At 41.6% G+C, this 22,669-nt stretch overlaps 1 protein-coding gene across 1 annotated transcript in view; it reads right to left on the bottom strand.

Moving 5' to 3' along the window:
- LOC142934284 (protein kinase C-binding protein NELL1-like) overlaps positions 1–22,669 on the bottom strand; it is a 202,048-nt gene that overhangs the window by 11,339 nt on the left and 168,040 nt on the right. The window contains 2 exon segments of the mRNA XM_076078797.1: positions 5,326–5,466; positions 14,308–14,403. Of these exon segments, the coding sequence (XP_075934912.1) occupies positions 5,326–5,466; positions 14,308–14,403 (237 nt within the window).

Here is a 22,669-nt window from a genome sequence, read left to right as displayed (position 1 = left end):
TGAAATGCTCCTATAACAGAAAAGCCCCCCCACAAAGAAACAAAACAAGTATTTGCAATTACGTACATAATTGCTTATACACACAGACAAGGAGATGGTCTGATTTCTCAAAACATGATCCTCTTCTTTCTGCCCACTAGTTCTCGTCCCTAGTGCTTTCTGCTGTTTCCTTCGTGGACGTCACATGCTCTTGGCCGATGTGCAGCCGTTGATGTCGTTAACTGACTGCCACTGCTGCTCTCTGCTTTGATCCGGCTCTCTTATTACAAAAATGCTTCTTTCTGTTTGGTTGAGTCATGAGAGGGTGTTGGAGGAAAAAAAAAAATCCTGTTAAATTCTCATTCGTACTTATTTTCCCTGCTGGCTTCCAGCCTAATACTGCAAAGTGGGGGGGGGGGGGGGGACAAAAGGTATGCCGTCACAGCTTCATGCACTTGTCTGGTTAAGGAGCGACACACATACTTAACACACACATCTACGTGTGTGTTATATCAAGACATACAAAATTTTCCATCTCAAGCATTGAAGCTTCTTTTGGTGATATTTCAAATTTTTCAATCGATAAATGCCACATGCGACAAAGTGCAATGGAAATAAGCTTAACAAATAAATCATAATGTAGACGAAGCATTTCAACATCACTTGTCACGGAAGAAACTAAAACTGGCGGTCGACAAAAACATCAGATATTTCTCGACCGATGAGGAGACTGTCTACAAATGAATACATGAAACACGTTGTCGGCATCTCGTTATGCCCTCTTCTTCTGTAATGGTCTAATGGCACCTGACTGGAGAATTAGCGCCACCAAGTGTTTATCTTGACTTACCAACTCCTTATATTTGCATATCTAGTAGTAGTGGATGGAAAAGTGAGACCAAACTAGAGAGTATCGGGCCGATGAGACCAGAGAGACGGACAGAAGCACACACACACACACACACACACACACACACACACACACACACACACACACACACACACACACACACACACACACACACACACACACACACACACGGCTATAAACGAAGTGGAAACAAAGCAGTCAAACATCACAGTTTGCAGTCACACCAACACTAAAATATTTCAACAAGGCATATGTTATTTTTTGCCAAAACCAGCAGATTTTAGTTACTTGCCGATCTACAGTGAAGTTGGGGCTGCTGGGAAGTCCCAGTGGACCTGACGAAGGAGTCGGCAGCCATCTTTTTAAAGTTAGGCTGACTTGCACTGCAGGGAGCCCTGGCTGTTCGTGGCCACCTGGTGGCTCTATCGAAACACTCACAGCAACAAACGTCTGTCATTCTATTCAGCTTGCGTGGACAAATCTGTGGAAATCTCAGACAGTAGAGCACAGTGGGCCCTGGCGGAAACATGGAGATCGCCTGAGGTTTAGTAAAGAGTAGTGGTAGACATGCAGTCGCATCCTTATCCATTGCTTTATGCTATAAAGGCGACGCTGTCTGTTTAATGTAGGCGAGAATCAAATTCTTACTTTTCTTCTGTTTTGCATTTCCATTTATGCCGCAATAGAAATAGAAATAGGTTTACTTACAATGGGTTTTAAAGTCCTTAACTTCTTACCTTTCAAATGGGACCAGACATTTCCATATATGGTTTATTGTTGAGGAGCTTTTCCTTCATCATTTTGGGTATTTTATTGAAGGCATTTTTCTAAAAGATAGGACTTAACAGCTTGTCTTTGTCATCTCTGACACATTTGAAGGGATAGCAGATTACTTGTGTTTATGTCATTATTCATTAAATTATGGTTGAGGCAAAGCATTAGCTCATATTTATCACCCCTTCCCTGTATATACAAAGAGTATACCTACACATACTGGCATCACAACAGCCTGTATATTCTATTTTTGGATTCAGTTTCATTATCCAAGGAATGAAGCATCTCTTCAGACAGCTCCTTTCTCACATTTGTTCTCTACTAACCAAAAGAACGAACATGAATAGACGGCATTTACTTTTCCATACCAGGAAACATGGTGCCAAAAGTCTGTCCCTACCTTTTATTAAGCCGTGACATTTACCGCTCTTTATCCTTTACTAAATGTTAGAGAAAAAGACCAAAGTCCCTTCGACAGTTAACTCTGCTCTCCCCTGCCAGCACCTGCTGCCTACGGACATTGATCACACCCACACGACCCTGACAGCAGGCCACTAGCGTCGCATGAACAAAGGCCCTAGAAATACTAAAACTACATTTAAATTCATGATTTTTTATTTTGTTCCACCCAAACCATGCTTTCACACTTTGAGCGAAGTCAACAAGTCAGTATGTCTTCTACACAGTTGAGTGAGATGGAGAACTGTTGACGGCCACAGGTTTAAAAAGATTGATTTTCACACCACTCTCTGTACTCGCCAATACAGTACGTTTAGGTTTTACTGCACAGTATTACCACCAGGTAATCAAAAGAGTTAATCCTCTGCATGGTAACCATTTCAGGACACAACAGACTCGGCTCAACATCTTCAGACTCGGCTCACATGTTTCTAAGCTGTACCTTGTCACTTTCGGGGTTACTTTCAGCTTAATGCTTACAGAGCATGTTAAAATACTTGACTTGTAGTCAAAACCTGACCGGGCCATCAACCTGTTGTTTTCTATATGTAAGCCCACTCACGAGTGGATCTGTGTATATATGTTTTGCGCTACACATATTCACATTTGAATCCCCAGATTGTCACATATAGCTTCTGTACTTTGACTACTTCTGTCTGTTTTGTTTTGGAATAGAGTGGAATGATATCTTGTGAAAAAGTTGTCCCTGGGTAGACTGTGTGTGTGTGTGTGTGTGTGTGTGTGTGTGTGTGTGTGTGTGTGTGTGCGTGTGTATTGCTTTTCATAGGTTTAGCTACGAACAGTGTATGAGAACAGCCTGACCAGAGCCTGTCTAAATGATATGACGTGTGGCTCACTTCGTCTTAAAAGTTAAATAAAGAAAAAAAAACAATAATTTTTCTATTCAGTATTTCTTTTTTTTTTTTTTCTTGCTGCCTCTAATGAATCCCATTCCTCGTAAGCCCTAGAACACCGGGGGATAAACGTCAGGGCTCGACATAATAGCTGAGTCCATGGACCAGTCGAGGCTCTGCACTTAGTTTAGACATGCTCGTAATAACAGCAAGGCAGAGAGGACTGAAGGGAGAAGAAGAGTTTACAGCTAAGAAGCTGCAACTTTAAAGAACGTGTTCGGGTGAATCTTGTAGATATGGATGAAACTAGGGGATAGTGAACCGCAGGAACAAATTAAAAAAGCTTGGTCATTGGATTCGTGAACAACTAAAAATAATGCAATGTTATGAAAGGAAATACCAAAGCAGCAAAAAATACATGATTTGCAATGCCAGAAGGTATCATAACAATGTTTAGAGCCTCTGGCCCAAAATTGCTCAAACAGCGAACACCATGCAACAAACATTTTTGTTTCCTCCAGTGGGGAATGATAAGGGGTACCCGGCAGGCAGACCGGGTCTGGGGGGGACGTGAGACTTGGTCGATGCTGCGACACACACACACACACACACACACACACACACACACACACACACACACACACACACACACACACACACACACACACACACACACACACACACACACACACACACACACACACACACACACACACACACACACACACACACACACACACACACACACACACACACACACCCGAAAACTTTGTATCCCAACAGGCTTTTAAACCTGGCGGAGAAAAAATAAATACAAATACAGGCAGTGCTTCGGATTTGTTGACTGATAATGAGATTCTGAGCTCCTGAAAATCCTGCTGTTCAGGTAATGTGATGTCAGTGCCAAGAATCAGTAAGCACCTGTACTTGTTATATTATTATTATTATTATTAGCAAATGAACACAGTTACATGCTAAACTATAAAGGTTGCCATGGTTAATATCATGCAACCTATTTTTAGGATACGAGCACAAGCAGGTTGTTTAAACAAACTGACTGATGCGGTGCATTTTCTGCAATTGGACCTGAAACCTGCGCGGAAATAATGTTATAGTATGATAAACAGTGTGAGCCATATGATGTTTAAACATGCTTAGCTTAGCTGCTGCTGCTCAAATCTGCAAAACTGGAAATAAAATGAAATACCACTCACTGCCTTTGTCTGCAGTTTGTATTTAGCGCTTTACCTCCACACGTTAATATTGGGTTAGTTGCCTCTCAAGACGATTCAACAAAATAAAAACAAATAGCGGATTTACAAGAGAAAATCTGTCAGGCAGCGTGAAAAAAACGGTGTAACAAATTCATTCTTTTTTCCCCCCATTCCTTTCTGATTAAATTTATTTTTAAATCACATTTTGGTTTGAAACATTCAGCGCAGCACAATGCACGACATCACATACTTCTCTTTTCATTTGACATTTCAGAGAATCAGAAATGAAATCATCAGTAAAACTGATGCGCCAGTGAAGACAAGAAGTGGAACCAATTCAAGATGAACAAAAGTGCCAAAATCAGATGAAACTGTCTTAACTAACTAACTCGGCTATTTAAAAAATTCCACTTGCCAAGTGCAAGAAGCGCATGGAGTTGATCTCATCTCTTCACAGCCGCCCGAGAACTTTTATCTGACGAGAGTAGCAGAGCAGATATCGGAGTGTGGGAGTGAGAGCAGCAGCAAGAGTAAACTCAGCTGAGATATTGTTGATTTCTTTCTGCTTCTGTATGTGTATGTGTATGTGTATATATATATATATATATATATATATATATAATTCACACGCTGCCCAGCAGTGTATGAAGTAACATTAGCCCCACACTCACCAACTGTTGTATTAAAATGATGTACAAATGAATGCATGAATAATTATGATCCCATGCTATCATACATCATATAGAAAGCAGAGGTTAATAATTGGTTTTACAGTTAGGACTTACACCGTACTTTCTTGTTCTATGCATCATCAACACTGTTTTAGTGTTTCTCTATTTACGCCTTTAACTCTGCCTCTCTGGCTTTGTGGGCGGGCACATGGGAGAGAGGGCGCATGGCACAAAATCTGGTTTTCACACTGCATGGTTCGCTCTCGAGCTGTGAAGGTGAGAAGACCCGATTAGCCTCGTCTGTACGTCTGTGCTGGATGGCACGTTAGGGCACCCGTGCGTTACATCGCAGTCTGAACTCGTGTCTACACGCTGGATTTTCAAAGAGGAGGAATGAGACAAAGAACGTCTATCTGGTGATCACGTAGAAGAGCGATCATGATGGGGGGGGGGCTGGCATTTCAAGCAGCGATGAGGATGTTTTCAATTCAATGTATGCTCACCGATGCAGGAGCTGCCATCGAGCAGGTAGGAGCCATTGTCATGGAAACCACTCCTGCATTCACAGTGGTACCAGCCGGGCAGGTTGACACAGCGGGAGTGGTTGTGGCAGTCAATCAGGCCCTCTGCACACTCGTCAATATCTGAGGACACAAACAAACACACGCACACACACACACACACACACACACACACACACACTAGCATCAGCATCAGCATCAGTCTAAAATAGTTTTCCAGCAACAAAACCTGAAACTTCAGCTTATTTGTGTCTTTGTTTGCGTGACCTTGGATCTGTGCTGGTTACGACAGTGGAGGTTGATCCAATCAGAGCCGTTTCAGCGGCTGCCCACATTAGACAGCCGACATCTCTGCAGCCGGTCTGCCACAGCGGGGATCAAAGTCTTGTTGGAAATCAAACCATTTGGCAGCGGAGATATTTCCTTCCTGCACTTCTCTATTTCTCCTCCTCGCTCGTTCTGCCGCTTCTTCTCGGGCTTTTGCTTTGTTTCTGGCGTGCGGCGTGCATACACATGCCCGGCCCAGAGGCGTTACAGTCCTCGCTCCTTCTCGGGGGAGCATGTCTCTCTCATTCAATATGTATGGTGTGGCTCCTCGTCTGCAGCGCTCTCACTTCTGGCTGTAAGACCCGACCTGTGCACACACTCTGATGGTTAAAGCGTGACCTTCAGTCACAACTTCTATCACCTAAATGTGAACCGTAGCAAACAAGGAAAGGTAGCTAGGGACTGCTCGTTACCTTTTATGCCTGTGTGTTTCTCATGCGGTTGCTGAAGGTGGGACATTTTAAAGCAAATCAACAAGAAAAAGTGCAGTAGTTTGTAGCCTGACCAGCAAGCATTGGTACAAAGTAACAATGTAGTCCCTCAAAGCAGTACAACCAAAGATACAAGTGAAGCGACATCTTCCTTATTGACAAATCTGAGTGTTAGGCAGACAGTTGCAAACGTTAGGGAGAATAAAAGCATATTGGAGAACTACAGTTTCTCCATCCATCCAATACAAAGAAACAAACTGGCCTTCTGATTTTGTGCTATTAACATGTTTCTGTTGCTCCAGCCCTGTTGTAAAACCTTAGAACCCGTCTCAAGATCCCCCGCCCCCCCCCCCCCCCCCACCCCACACACACACATTTATCTCTACACAGATAAAAGAGAGTAGTGTGTGTTGTGTTTGTGTCGTTAGCCTGGTGTGCTGTTGGTAATAAGACGTGACATCGGCCGGCAGGGCTGCCCTCCGTCAGCCTCTCGGGTCAGAGCTACACCAGAAGATTCCTTCTCTGACATCCCACTGAAACATGGCAAGATTAGAGGTGACTGGTGGCTGAGAGCAGCTAACCCTTCAACAAAAGAGCAGTGCTGTGCAGCGCGAGTGCACGAGAGTCTCTCTGGCCTCCACTCCTCAAACACAGACGATCGTGTCCATTGGAACATGTGACTAAACGCCAGATGTCCTGCTGCCGGTCTGACAGTCTCTCCCATTTTCTTTACTTTTACTTTCGTATTGGAGCTTTTTTCATCTCTTAATTGTAATTTCTTTATGAAAGAACAAAGACTGTGGCACAAACCAATACAATGATCAGAAATGAGTCCAAATCAAAATGAGTCCTTTGTAAAAGAAAGGAATAGAGACAAAACAAGTTAGACCAACGAGAACCACTTTGTTGTGATCAGATAATAGTATTGAATTTACTTTGTGGCTGTTTGACTTTGAAAGTCTACACTTTAGACTGAAGAGTTTCAGAGAATAACATGGACAGCATCTTAAAATAAGAAACAATGAGCAGAAAATGACACGCATGTCAAAATAATTCTGTTATCTATGTCATATTATATTCGTTTGACATTGATGATTGCAAAGCTGTCAGGTTGTGTGCAAACAACGTGCAACGCTTTGTGCAAAGTAGGATCATGGCACAATGATTCCATCAAAATAAAGATTTTTGTTAATTTATCCATTCATTTTTAATTTGCTGACATACAAACTTTCTACTTTCACATGTTTTGAGACTCGCAATTCTGTACCTTCAGCATGTAGTCGCATGCAAAACACTTGGCCTGTTTTGCACGAACAAATAAAGATGTTTCTTTTCCTTTGCCTCCTTGAAAGGAAGGCAAGAAACAACGCCCAGTTGGAACATCTACAGTGCACAAACAACAGGCGTGAGTGCTGCCAGCCTTCCTAATAACAATAATTCTGCCCTGCGTCCGACATGTCTGTCCATAAATCATGCAACGTGACTCATTCTGACTGAGAGGTTTTTCACTGCTACAACAAAATGCCACCACTTCAATTATATTTAGGCATAGGAGGTTCTGATATTCTTCTTTCATCTTCTTAGGGAAATGCTCACCGTGTCTGTAAAATAAATATATTTCTGTCTCATCGATCTCTGGCATTCCTGTATTTTACAGAATAAAGTGACATGTGTTTAAATTGTTTGACTCTGTACTCTACAGCACTGAATTTGAAACAATTTCTAACAAATGACTATGCAGTTATACTACCTACTCTCAGCTTCAACAGTATCTGGAGGTGTTTAAATCTATACTGGGTGCACAGTGTACAGAACAGTAACTTGGACAATACAGCATCAGAATAAACACAGACACTGTTTTAAATACAGTGGAATGTTCTTGACTTGCCAGTCATCTGATCCCAACACAGCATGCGTTTCATTTGCTGAAGGAGCGCTGTTGACTTTGCACATCCAAGATGAGTACAGAAAGGTATTAATTATTGTTGGGACATACAGTACTACCGTTGGTTACTGCTGGTTAATGTACAGCAGGTACAAAGGGGCTAGCTTGCTCCTCTGCAGACTTTAAAGATTGTCAAGATGGTTTGCAAATGGACAACAATAGTAAATTGTGTGGCAAAGTTCTTCAAAGTTGAATTCTACACAATAATTGAAATCACTGATTGTGTCAATTCCATTGAAATGAACTGATTCTGACAAATCTTTATCTGAAGCTGTCCTTTAAAAGTTATTCCCCAATAACTGCCAACCAACTGAAAAACAGCTATGATTCCTACACTGTTCATCTGCTGTAAATGTAGAGCAAGAGGTTAACATCCAACCAGGCATGAGACCAAGACAAGTACACAACTTCATCAAGTGGTCTTTCAGACCGGACTCAAGCACTACAGTCCAGTACAGTATGTTATAAAAAGTAATACTATAGTATGTCATTAAAATGTAGAAGTCATGGTGTAGTATGTCATTAAAATGTAGAAGTCATGGTATAGTATGTCATTAAAATGTAGAAGTCATGGTATAGTATGTCATTAAAATGTAGAAGTCATGGTATAGTATGTCATTAATAAAATGTCAAAAGAGTCACTCCACTAGATGACCCTGTGTCCTGTGCTTACTGGCTCTTCTTTGTCTTGCAGGAACCGGGTCTTCAGCTTCATGAGCCACACCTGGACCTGGTGTGGTTCCTGACATGACAGGCGTGCCCCCCCTCTCTCCCCTTGCTCCAGATGTTCCACACATCACACATCCATGTATGCTCACCTGGCTGCTAACTTACTTCCATGATTGTGCTTTATATTAAAGCCACTATTGCTGTAGTCGTGGTCATTGTTCAATCATTATTCTGCTTACTAATCTCATTTTATTTATCATTTACCTCATATGCATTGACTGTGTTGTAAATCTATTATGTTGTTCATTCATCATGACATCTATTGCACTTCTGGTCATCCTGGGAGAGGGATCCATCTTCTGTTGCTCTCCATAAGGTTTCTTCCTTTTTTCCCTGTTTAATGTGTTTTTTGGGAGAGTTTTTCCTTTTCCAAGGCAAAGGTGGGACAGAAGATGCTGTGCACTGTACAGATTGTAAAGCCCTCTGAGGCTGATTTGTGATTTTGGACTATACAAATAAATTTAATTGAATACCATCACCTTTTTTTCAACATACTATACTATGACTTCTTTCATAAACATTTTCGACATACTATACTATGCCTTTTTTTGATTAAATTCTGAACATACTATTACTTTTTTTTCATGAAATTTGTTGACTATCCTATGACTTTTTTATTCCATTTTTCGACATACTATACTATGAGTATCTGTCAATTCCTTTCACAGAGTTGCTCTGAGAATTTTCCGAAATCAATCCTAAACTAGGACTCCTTGCTAGAAATGTTTAAGCCAGGCGCTCCGTGAGAGTATTCCCAGAATGTTAATGAAAACGGGCCAAGGAATATCCAAACCTGCGATAATCCACTGCACCAAATGCAAGCATAGAAATAACTAAGTCCACCAGAACTCTGAATCTCTTTTTAAGGAGAGCACATGTTGTTCAAAACCCCGTTCAACATCCGCCTAGAAAGACCTCATTTCATGTGCACACAGACAATAATTCCTGTTGCTCAATAGACATATAAAGCCATTTGTTAGCTGGTGTAGGCGTAGAAGTGTGTGTGAACAGCCTTCCATTCTCTTCGTCTGTGGCAGTGAAGTGGACAGGTGACCTTCCTGTGGTATAAAGTACAATAGGTTCGAGTACACACACACACACACACACACACACACACACACACACACACACACACACACACACACACACACACACACACACACACACACACACACACACACACACACACACACACACACACACACACACACACACACACACACACACACACACACACACACACACACACACACACACACACACACACACACACACACACACACACACACACACACACACACACACACACACATACATACACTCCATCAATCTTTGTTACAGCAGAACACATTCCTCTCTGTTTACTTCTATTACAATGCAAACGTGAGCACTTAGCACTTTCTTCAGGGCTTCATTCTGCCCCATTTGTGGATTTTCCCAACAGGCGTACATGAAGACTTTCATGACAGCCTGGACTGTGAAGAACTGAGCTTTTTTTAAGCTTACAGAGGAAATGGGAATGAATCCTCACATAGTTAAAATAATCCCCAAGCTCTTGGGAGTATCCGCTAGCCTGCCAAGCTTCACACCCTGATCTCAGCCCTACTAACCTACTGGAACATCATCACGGAAAATGTCACTAGGGGCATTAACAGTAATGCGTCTTAGGACAGAAACAACAACCAAGGTTTGTGTTGGTTGCTACCTGATAGTCTGTGACCAGTAAATGTGCATTCAATTAGAAGCCTGCTGGTTTAACGGAGCAGTTAAAGTGACCACAGACCACAAGCAAACAGTAATGAATGCACGCAAGACCATAAAACGATCGACATCTTCACTAATTTACATTTATCTCTTATGAAATGTCTTCTTGCTACAGCAACTTGATATTGACACAATACAGTATCTAAGAGCAGGAAGGAGATTAGGATGTCTTCACAGACAGTGTCTCTATGTTTTCACATAGAGAGGTGGAATAAATTCAACATACATATTGTACGTGAGAATTGTATTAAGATAGATTTGCGGAATCTGAACCTATCCTTTAATGTTGCTCAGAGCTTGATCCAACTCTACACTTCGATGTTTTGAACATCTAGTTCAGTTTTAAACTTTGAAGAGCTGGTGTTTAGTGCACTTTGATTGAACCTCAAAAGGCTCATTGTACTGCATATACGTCGGAAAAAGAACGGCTGCTTCTACTGTCTGTAACATATCAGTCATACTGAAGCAAACATGTGGCCCCTTGTGCTTTAGAAAATGGTTTAACTAACCCAACCACGTATTGTGCAGTGCGAGCATTACATTGACTTATTGACAAAGAAGTAGTATGCACTTCACAATGTGTGAACCGGGAGTTCATAGCAAGGTCAGCTGTTCAGTGTTTTGATCCCGTTTTGAGCATTTGATAAAATAAACCCCAAGGATCCAACAGTGGACCGAGGACCGGGTCAATGAGAGGACGAAAAGATCGACTTTATATTTAGATGCTCTGAACCTCCCACTGAGCTACAGTGTACACCACAGAGGAGAGGAGTCAGTGGAGCAGCGATGTGTTTCATTACACAGGAAGGAAGAGCAGCAGAGAGGGAGATTACAGTCAGTTACAGTCATTTTTTTAGCAGACGCTTTTATCCAAAGCGACTTACAATTCAGAGTCTATCACATTTCTACACCGTAGGCACAACTACGGGAGCAATTTTGGGGTTAAGTGTCTTGCTTGTCACACATCGACATGCGACTAGCAGAGCCGGAGCCGGGGATTGAACCGCCGACCCTCTGATTGAAAGACGGCCCTGCTATCCACTTAGCCACAGTCGCCTTAGAGATGGAAGTGGAGACACACGATAAAGGTGCAGAGACGGGTTGAGAGAAAACATGTCGAGTTAAAACAAGAACCTTCTGTACAGCTCGTATATGATGCCTGAAAAAAGTCGTCAAGTGAAACTACTGTACACCAACCCTGACAGCACTTTGAGGACATCGAAGTATTTTACTTACATTACACTGTCAAAACATACAATGTATGTATATTTTTTTACTATAGTGGTATTTGCTTAAACTGTACAGTACAAGACAGTTATGTAAAAGATGCATGTGTCGGATATAAAGAGTCGGCTCTGATATACACCGCACCGTTGATGCTTCATAGAAACTTAGAACTCTTCCAGCACTTTCACTTCTCTTCAAACTCTCTCAGTGTTTCAACTTCTGCCAGCTTCATTTAGAAAGATTGCTTTCACACAAACGCATCTCAGAAGCACCTACCGGTCAGCAATTTAACACATTTAAGCTGCGTTCAATATTTCAGCTGCAAGCGGAAGCAAGCACATGTACATTTTCTTTTAAACGTGGATCCATTTCTATTTTGACATAAAAGACATGCTCTCTCTTCACGTGATGAGGATTTTGTTTGATATGTTATCTAGCTCAGATGTAAGCGAGTAGAAATCAAACCCTGTTCGTCTGTAGCTTCTGCAAATGATATGTACATATCGAGATACATAGTTTGACACCCAGGTACAGACACAGATACAGACACAGAGAGACAGAGTGATTTTGCATGGCATCACATCTGTAGCAGCCTCGGGCAGCAGCCAGAGGGCCATGGGGAGGAGCCTCATTAGCGGGATGATGAGTCCATATTTTACTTCCTATGGGGGGAGGAGAGCTGCATTCTGCGCCTCACTTAAACACATCTTTCTTTCTTCTTTGCATAATATTTTTCCTCCCCTCTAAAGTGGTTCAAAGAGAAGCAACAGAATGATTTTGCAGCTGCAATGTAGTCATTTTTTCATCCAATCCTGTATTTAGTTAGTCATCAATATTCAATTTACCTGCACAAATGCAAGGTCGGTGCCAAGTTGTAAGGTCGAAATGTTACGTTTTGGATATGAAATATGTTTTTTGTAGAGTATAGCACTGAGGAGTTGGACACACACAAACACACATTCCTCATATCATGTCGTCTCCAGTTCAGTTAAAGGAACATCTGCAAAATTAAAGCCTCTAACTTCTAAAACCTCTAATTTGAAATAGCACTTGGTCATCATTGCTGTGAGAATTACCAGCAACTGTGACAGCAATGAAGTCATATTTTATTTGTATTGAAAGTATGCAGAAAGTAACAGCCATAATATCAATGAAATAAGTGATTTGTGTCATGTTTCCCATTAATATGATGAGCTCGCTGATGACTGGTGCAACAGAGCGTAATCCACAACCGACACAAACGTTGGATGAAGACAGGAAATGTATCCCAGGGGGACTGCAGCAAACACACTTACAGAGTCTTCCTCTGCATTACACGTTAACAGAGTTATTAGGACTGACAGGAGTACCTGCATGCAGACTAACTTATGTCTCCAATAATGTGCACATGTAAGTGTTACCTGGTATTTAAAGGGAAACCATGGCAGCATGCTGTGAATAGCTGACCTGTAATTGTGGTGCACCATGAGAGCTGGTACCTTTGTAAAATGAGACCGCAGAGGCAGAAGGCTTAATAACAGAATAGAGGGGATGAGAGGAGAGACGAGGAAGCGAAAAAAGAGAAAAACAGGGAGGAAGATAGAGGATGAATGAGCAGAGAGAGATGACGAGATGAGGGAGAAGAGGAAAAAACAAAGACGGGAAGCAGTGAGGGGAAGGAATGGGAAGGAGAAGAGGGGTGAAAGCAGAGAGAATAGGGAAAGACAACAGAAGAGAGGAGGAAAAGGACTGAGAAGAGAAAAGGATAAGGAAAGGATGGAGGGAAGAAGAAGATATGAGACCAATAAATGAAGGAAGGGGATGAAGAGAGGGGAGGAAACTAGAGGATAGAGAGAAGGAGAAGAAGACAGGACCACAGAAAGGTGGAGAGATGAATACAGGAGAAGAAAGAGTGGTGAGGACAAGGGAGGAAGAGGGGGGGAGAAAAGCAGGAGAGGAGAGTAAGAGATTGGAAAGAAAAGAGCACATGAGAAGATAGTAAAACATGGAGGAGAGGGAAGGAAGGAGGGAAAGAGGAAATGTTTATAGAAGACAGAGGGGATGAAAAGGGGGAGGAGTGGAGAGGAAGGATGGGAGAGGGGAAAAAAGAAGAGAAGGGAGAAAAAAAATAGAGAAAGGAAAAGGAGAAAGAGACATAAGTTGGAGGAGAGAAGAGACGGAGGGGGAGAGGAAGATAAAATGAAGAGTAGATAAGAGGAAGGAGAAAGGAGGAGTGGTGAGAGGCATTAGCTGTCCTTTTCTACAGCTCTCCTGGGTCCAATTTAAACACAGGGCTTTAGAGATGAAGCGTGAACATGTGTGTGTGTGTGTGTGTGTGTGTGTGTGTGTGTGTGTGTGTGTGTGTGTGTGTGTGTGTAAGAGAGAGTGAGTGAGTGAGAGACGACTGCCGAGCCCTCAGACCGACCTAATGACCGTTCCTTTTGATGTCACTGTGAAACTCGATAAAAAAAACAATGTCATGCTCCAGCTGAGCTTTAATTAGGGTGGGACACCTGAACAAGCCGTACAGGTGAGGGGCCAGGTGGGGTCCTCGGGTCTCACCTGTCTCACAGCGGCGTCCTGTAAATCCTGAGGGGCAGACACACGTGTTGGGAGACACACAGGTCCCGCCGCTCCGGCATCCCTCCTCACAGAAAGCTAGAAAGAGAAAGAGGGAAATATATTAGTTCAGTTTGTCTTCATATCCTGGATATCACAGCAGCAGCAGAAGTATTTCTGAATTATTGGTTTATAAATGGTGTTTTTATATTTGGATGCGTGTGTGTGTGTGTGTGTGTGTGTGTGTGTGTGTGTGTGTGTGTGTACTCGAGATGTGGAGTGTCATGGAGCAAGCAGATAAAATAGTATCTCAAGGTCTAAAATGGTAATATTGTGCACCTATGAAGAGGCACCTCACCATTACCGACATCACCTGATACACAGCTCAGAACTGTAAAACTCAACCTGTCCTCCTCAAATTAATTTTGCGTAACTGAAAGTGTCTGATGTGAAATTAGTTTTTCAAGTGGTTATCATCTCTCCATGTGGGTGTTAAAGTATCAGAGTTAAGTGCTGGAGATAAAGCGGCACCGTGGGTAGACATTTGTGAAAGCGAGACTGGCCACAGTGGCGTCTTTTTTTTCCAAAGATGAACTTATTAATATGTTAGAATTAACAATTGATCCAATGACTATGTTTAGTGGGGACCACTTGTAGTAACACGCCCACAGTGTGCTTCCTGTCCGGCACCAAACAGCACACAGACTTAACTTAAAATGTGGAAATGTTGGTTCAAATTAACAGCCGTGAAGCTGCTTCTCCTGCAAAACTGAACTGACTAGTATATCTGTTCTTTATTGGGTTCATCACTAAGCTTGGTTGTACTGGACAGCACAAGGATGAAACAGATTTAACGTAGATATTCAAGCTGGGCTCCATACACAAAAAAATACCAGTGCTTTCACCGTGTTGCACCGCGAGTTCACCGTGTTGCACCGCCAAAAACTGCAGATCCTCAAACGGCCACATGAGGATGGCTCCAAAAGCGAGTCAATCCCCATGGACCCGCACGTTAAAATGCCCAACTTTACAGCAGAAATAAACACTCATATCAAGGCTTAAAATAAGCCATGATTGGGTGGCTTGCAATCTGCAACCACAGCGCTTCACTGCTTTAAATAAACCAGTGTTGACAGCCGATGGGGTGCAAACCTTTCTCTTGTTGAAATCACACACTTTGACCACCTACACCTAGTTTAGACCTCATCCCTAAAGTGCCGGATCATATATATACATCATATATATATACACACAACAAGCAACAATATAATTCATCTGTAACCCACGTAAACAATTCACATGTAATCCTTGTTATTGTGAGCCTTGACCTCTGATGTAGTATAAAGAATGAGAAAGTCCGCAAAGGGAGGAGGATTAGGTTGGGTGGGTGGTTCTAAAAAGCCAGACCTTCACCCAGTAGACCTGTTGGTGTCTTGTGTGAAACCAGAAATTAAGGCCAACTTATTTGTCACAATCTAAATTCAAGATTTTTAACGTTGACAGGCCATATTGCTCAGTCAGATATAAATACAATTAGGTTGTAATATGCATATTGTTATTGATTGCAACAGGGCTACCTGCATCTTTCACGAGGTGACATTTCACATGTCTATTTTGCAGTTTATTGACGATCTTATCAATGTGCGCGTGCACGTGTAAGAGCACGCGTGTACAACCGTCTCCCCGCCTTTTGTTGGAAGCAGGCTTGGCGGTGCAAATGACTGTGATCCGTTCCGCGAGTGCACAGGGCGCGATGCATCAACATGGCCGAGACAAACGCACAAAAGAGGAAAGGGGAAGGTTGAGGAGAGCTGGCAGACGAATTTACTCAACGGGACAAAAGGAAGAGCGAGTGCAGTGAGGAACAGTAGTTACTCAGTGCTTAAAGTGAGGAGGATTAAACCAAAAAGAGGGCAGACTTAATTGAGCAAGTTCATTAAAGAGAAATTACTTGAGTATTTCGTGGCTTAATTAATGACACGATTTGAAAGATGAGCCTTAATGGGCTGAAGAATCTATTTATAGTCACACAGGGTGCGTGAGTGTGACATCTCAATGTGTGTGTAATGCATGTGAGGCAGCTCGTCTCCCTTTAGTTTATGAAACCAAAGCAACACAATGTATCCGTGTAAATTATCACCCCGGTGTTTCGGAAAAAAAACGTGCTTGATATACAAAGGAATGCATAAGTGCAATAAATAATAACAGAGTTCCGTGCCAGAAGCTATTGGAGCTATTAATTTGACTGGTTCCACTATTTAAGAAGTTCTATCAGGCCCTCATTAGGAGCCTGATTGCCTCTGTACTAATAAACCTCACACTTAAAAATTAATTACACTTACATTGACTCAATCTATCTCCAGCTCTAATTATCATTTCACCACCATCAGCATTATGCCGCCTGTCTGTTGAACTAATGACTAGCGAAGATGAGGGGGCTTCTCTAGGGCGGGGGTGGTGTATGCTTTTTAAGACCCACATTTTTCAACAACTTTCTCGCCCAGACACAACCACCAACTTGCCTCCAGTATTTTATTCTTGTGAGAGTGAAAGTAAAATATCCATCGGCATACTACAACTCTACACTGAAGATTTTATGATAATAATATCAGTAACAATAATCACGCGGTCAAACTGGATTAAAATGAACTGATTTATTGCATTACATATATTTTAAATATCACACAACTTTAATTCAAGATGAATGTTTACTAATCCGTCGATTCCAAACTTCGATCCGAAATTCACGACACTTTAACTTGCAGTTTGCAGCGTATGTCTGCAGGTAGGGTCGGGCTTTGTTGGGTATCGTTTGTACCTGATTTGGACAGTTTTTCATTAAGTTCCGAGTGAGATTTCTAAATGGCAAGAATCATTTTGGTCTTCAACTCCCCTAAATCTAAATGTTAAATCAAGCTGCTAGCTGCTGCTTTTATTGTTTTTCCAATCTACTTTAGATGAAACCATGCCCACTGCCGTATGATGAAAGCCTTGATATGACAGCCACAGGGACCTTTAACAGCAATATAGGGCACTGAGTAAAGGAGACGACGTAACCTCAAAGTCAGCCAGCGTAAACACCGTTGCCGGGGGTCTGATACCAGACCGCCTTGACTCTGCAAACTTTCTGTTGCTGATTTAAAATTGAGCTTTAATATTTAGATTTTATATGTATTTTTTTTACATATAAACATTTTGTTAAGAATTACATAGAGCATGTTGTTTTACATGCATTTCTGTCACAGATGTGAGCTGAATGTAGAAAGATATGCTCTCTGAGAGGAGAACTTCTTGTTTTCAGCAGTAGTGGTTTTTCCAACTATAAATAGGAAGTCTGATAGTGTGATGCTTTTCCATTCCCGAATAAGATTGAGAAGAGAATAAAAATGTGGCGCTGCTGTTCAACAACCACAGTGGGGAGCATCCCATATCACTGAAGAGGAGTGGTAACTCACATCCTATACAGTAGAAAACAAACTCAGAAAGATGAGCGGTATAGCTGCAGTGTATACTGTTCCATTTCCTTCTCCTATGGTCGTAGAAATGGATTTTTCGATGTATCCTCTTGTGACATCAAAATCTGATTTTCACCATTGATGCTACAGATTGCTATCATGCGCCGTTGTTGCTGGAAATTTTTTTTTTCCCATCTCCCATCTCTCCTCTCCGGGTCCTGCCTCTGCTCCTCCTCCACATCACATCACCAGACATCACATGGGGCTGAGAGGAGGAGACCACCCTCCCTCGTTGTAGATCCTGTGACCTCCAGCTAAACTATTTCACTGCTTAACTGAGCCTGTTGCTGACGCGTGCCTTCCTGAGACATGCTTATATCCACAGATTTGCTATTTGAGTTTCCCATTACGGCCCTAGATTGCTTTCCAGTGGGTGGTGAGAATGGAATCATTCCACTCTGCGCCGTGGTTAACAGCCACATTCACGGTCGTTGGGCATCCAAGGATCCATCTCAGAATTAAGAGCAGGGCTATCACAGAGACAGCCAATGCACATTCCACAAATTCATGTACGTAAAAAAAGGAAGGCAAAAAGCTTTGTATTTATGAAGAACTGAGCTAATCATTTGTGTACCATGGAGTATAGCACAGCTCAGTGATGAACTGAATTAAGACATTGTTAGCCTCTTGTTAATGATCTCATCTCTAATTTCTCAAGAGTTTACAGCTGCATTTTTCAACAGTTTTTAACATGAACATCGGATCAAAATGGGTCACTCTGGACCCCCAATCGTGGATTCTGAAACTAATTACAAGTGTATGCGTTTGTAGGCACATCTTACTATATGAATTGTGCCTTTTGAATAGCAGGAAAACACTGCACCATTGACTTTAGCAGCAGTTTAACAGTTGTTGTTTGTCAATGGCTCAGTCACTTTCTGCTGCCTCAAGATAGCAATGCGCCAACAATGCGCCTGACCTCACCACGTTTTTAGGACCCACACGCCCATGGGGTGTTTTCAGACCGTGTTATGTAAGTAAGAAAAGGCCCTTAGGATCTTTCAGCTCATTGTTTTGGTTTTATGTTGCATGTATGGCTCACAGTCTCACAGATAGTCACGACAGCAGTATTTAAAAATAAAAAACTGTTTGATTTTTTTTTAAGATGTCCCACTCGTCCATTTTGAACAGAACATCTGAATGTGTGGGAATTAAATTGCAACCTCATGTTTTTATGCATGAAGACTAATTTAGTTTCGTCTTGCATGCCTAATTAGGCATAATGGCAGCAAGCCAAAAACATCACACGAATCTCCAGTCATAATATGAAGTACTGTATATCTACAGTGATCAATCAACCCTAGTTTTACTATAAATACATGAACATACAGTGTAAATAAACCAACAATTTTGGTAGTATTTCTGAAAAGAGCTGCATTATTAAATAATCAATAATGTTATGTGTCTGCTGGATGTTTAGATAAGTGTCTATTGTCTAGTAAAAAAACAACAGGGATACAAGTAACGATTATTATACACAACGTATTAATACGCCGATTATTCTCAAGGTGTATCAATTGGTCGACATGTTCGAGAATTGTGAAAAATGTCCATCCCAGTCCAAACTCAAAGATATTCAGTTTAATATGATATTAAACAGGGGAAATCAGGAAATCTCCACATGTAAGAGGCTGACAATTATTATTCCTGTTGATCGACTTATCGATGAGTCAACTTAATGTTAAAATGTGATAATAGTGTACGTCAGGTCTGTGTATCCGTCAGCTTGTTTTGCAGTTGTATTTGCCCTTTAGTGGCCAAAAATGAATCAATACAACCTATAAATCTGTCTTCCAAAAGATTCTTATATCAAAAATAGGGCGTGAATATACATAGCAGAGTGCTCCTGAACAGATCATCAGTAGTTCTGACAGAGGAACAGAGGGTATGGTGGACTCCTCTCATCTCTCTCCCACAAACCTGATCTCAGAGAAGAAAAAAAAGAGGACTCCCTCTCTGCAGTGTAGGTATAATATCTGCCAATGAATGCACAACAGCAGGCTTAAATGCAGAAGTTCAGCATGCAAGGAAGAGCTGAGCTGAGCAGAGCAGAGACTCAGCTAGGAAAGAATTAACGCCAACCCAGTTACTCATACAAATGCCTCACTTTGTTATGTGTCAGAGTAGAGGCAGTTCACCCTTGGCTGTACTCTCTGTTGGGCATTTACTGAACATCACAGATAATGGCCACACTTACAAAGACAAAAAGGACTCGGGCCAGGCGGTCGGCATGGATTAAAGTCGCGTTAGAGGAACATTTTCACCCCCATAATGTATCTGCAGAGGCTTGAACGGGTGGTTGATCAATACCACCGACACGGCGATTAATTCCACCGAGGGCTTTCAGAGATTTCTCGCTCTGGGACGAACCTCCACACAATTCAAATTGATCACGGTAGATGAGTGACCAGCATGGAGGTCCAAGTATAACTTAAAATTACAAAGCAATTCCAGGTTACATACTATTATTGTTCTGCTAAATGACCAGCAACAGTCTCTGGAACAGTTAGGAGTGGCCTTTAATAGCAGTTATTCTGCTAAATGACACTTTAACTGCTATTAAAGGCCACTCCTAACTGTTCCAGAGACTGTTGCTGGGTTACACGTGGAGTTCCTTAGAATGTATTTCATTGAGAATCGCAAGTGCTGCGATACACGACAGTCCTCGCCAATGTGATCTTTTATCAAACTATAGGCCTGCCAGTGAACTACAGTGACCATAACTCTTAGCACCTATTGCTGCAACGTGTTATCAGAGAGACAGTTTGAAATGTTGCCTTCATAACCAGATGGCAGCAGAAGACTGAGCTAACACTATAGTGCCATTAGTTTGTGTTCGACAGGGAGAAGGAAAAACATGAGCAAACCAGATTTTTTTCTGTGCCACATTTTCCAGATGTAAAACAGCTGTCAGTGTGTTAATGGCCCTCAGAATCTTGCCTTCAGTTCTTTTAGTTATTTTTCAATCATATTTCATTTCTAGTCATTTATTTTGTAACTAGTAATCCATTACTGATCAGCCCTGCTTATCTTTACTTTAAATGTAGTGGATCACTGTCTCAAAAGATAGACTGATCTCTTAAAAGCTTTCTCTATAATCCTAATACAAAATCTCACTTGTATAAGTGAAAAGCTGCCTTAAAAGACCAAATGCTCCATTTAGTTTTTATGTGCATTTTCAATTTGCAAATTAAAAAAACCTGAGTGGAAAAAATAAATCTTGCCACCTGCTACTTATTCTACGGAGGTTGTGCATGGAAAGAAGAATTCGTTCGCATTTTCTTTTGCAGATTTTCTTGAAATATGGTTCAATTTTGTAATAGATTTGTTTGTATAAATACTCGAGTAAAAAAAAAAAGTACAATACACAAAAGAAAAACACCAAAGAAAAATAAAACATGATGTGATGACAGAAACTCTTGGAGAGGAGATGGTGGAGGATGGATGAGTTTACATATTAATAACAGACTTCGACACCAGACACAGGTTTGCATCCAGATTGCCTTCAAAAGCCAAGGTTGGTTTCTTTTAAACATGACCGCCATCTTTCTCTAACCTCAATCAACTGGTTAGAGATGCTTAAACCGTATTCAAAAATTTCGAAAGCGAAAAAGGTCCACGTCGGAAAACAGATTTTGCGATTGGGGTGCCGATCAGTAAACATTCATATATGTAGTTTGATTGGACATACAACCTATTTTGTTGTTTTTTTGGTAATTTGTCAAACAAAAAACAAACAGATAATTATCACCCGACTCTGCAAATCCCCTCAGCTTGAAAAGAGTGTTTCAGATTATTGTTTTGGTTTTACGGCGCGCAACTTCACTGATGCATCTGTGTTTGAAATATTGCCCAGTTGAAGGACAAATAAATCTGAAGTATGTATTGGAAAAGAGTTTGGAGAAGATAAGTTCACGACTAGAATACCTGGCAGGTCCCTGTGAATAAATACAAACTAAACAACCCACAAGCCAAAACAGCTCTCTTAGTTGGGGGAGTTTCTTCTGTTCGGTGTTTATTTGACTTTTTATGTAAAAAAAAAAAATGTATTGCTGAACAACAACGAAACAGAAAATAAATAAGAATATACCACAAACCCCTCACTGCCTCTTTTTTGAAAGAATCAGTGTGTGGCAAACATTAACTGGCTGTTCACGCCACGTCTGGATGATTTTATCTATTTTCATCTGTGGAAGAGTCGTGGGGGCATGAACCTATCAGAGCAGCGAGGAGGGGAGGTACAGGGATGCCCTTGGCAGCAGGATGTGAGGAGCTTTCATAACCAAGGGTGGTGCAGAGCGCGCCACTCCCTCCATCTGAATCCATTATTGAGTCACATGCAGGTGACGACACCGTTTACTCCCAACCTCTGCTCCGTCACTGATAAGATGAAGCTTACTGATGAGAGGCGAGATGTAGTGGTGGAAATGACCCATGCTGCGGGAATCTGGAGGAGACGTATATGCATCCCATCAGGTAATGAAGTGAATGCGCTATTAGGAGGAAGATTGTGTTGAAAAGACGCCAAATGTTGATTTAGAGTGATATTTTTTTCTCCTTTGGTTTTCCATTATATTCAAGATTTGGCATTTCTAGAAGGTAAATTCTCTATTTTCTGTATTTACATTCTTCTGCAGCACAGATTCAACTTTCTGTTGCTGCCATTACACAGGTGGGACCCAGCGCTCCACCAGCCCGCTGTGACTCCAGGCTCTGGGGTTTGTGCCGACTGGGATTCCGTCTCCCAGTGCAGCCGAGCTCCGACTGCTTTAATTCTGTAAAAAGAAGCCTAGTTTCTTTTTTACATTTTGAGTCAAAATGAATATGAATCTTGACGTCTGCTGTCAAGC

The sequence above is a fragment of the Anarhichas minor genome, unplaced genomic scaffold (assembly GCF_050575085.1).
Source record: "Anarhichas minor isolate MPS153535 unplaced genomic scaffold, ASM5057508v1 ptg000067l, whole genome shotgun sequence".
NCBI lineage: Eukaryota > Metazoa > Chordata > Actinopteri > Perciformes > Anarhichadidae > Anarhichas > Anarhichas minor.
Note: the sequence above shows the minus strand (reverse complement) of the source record. Positions and strands in the feature narration are given on the sequence as shown.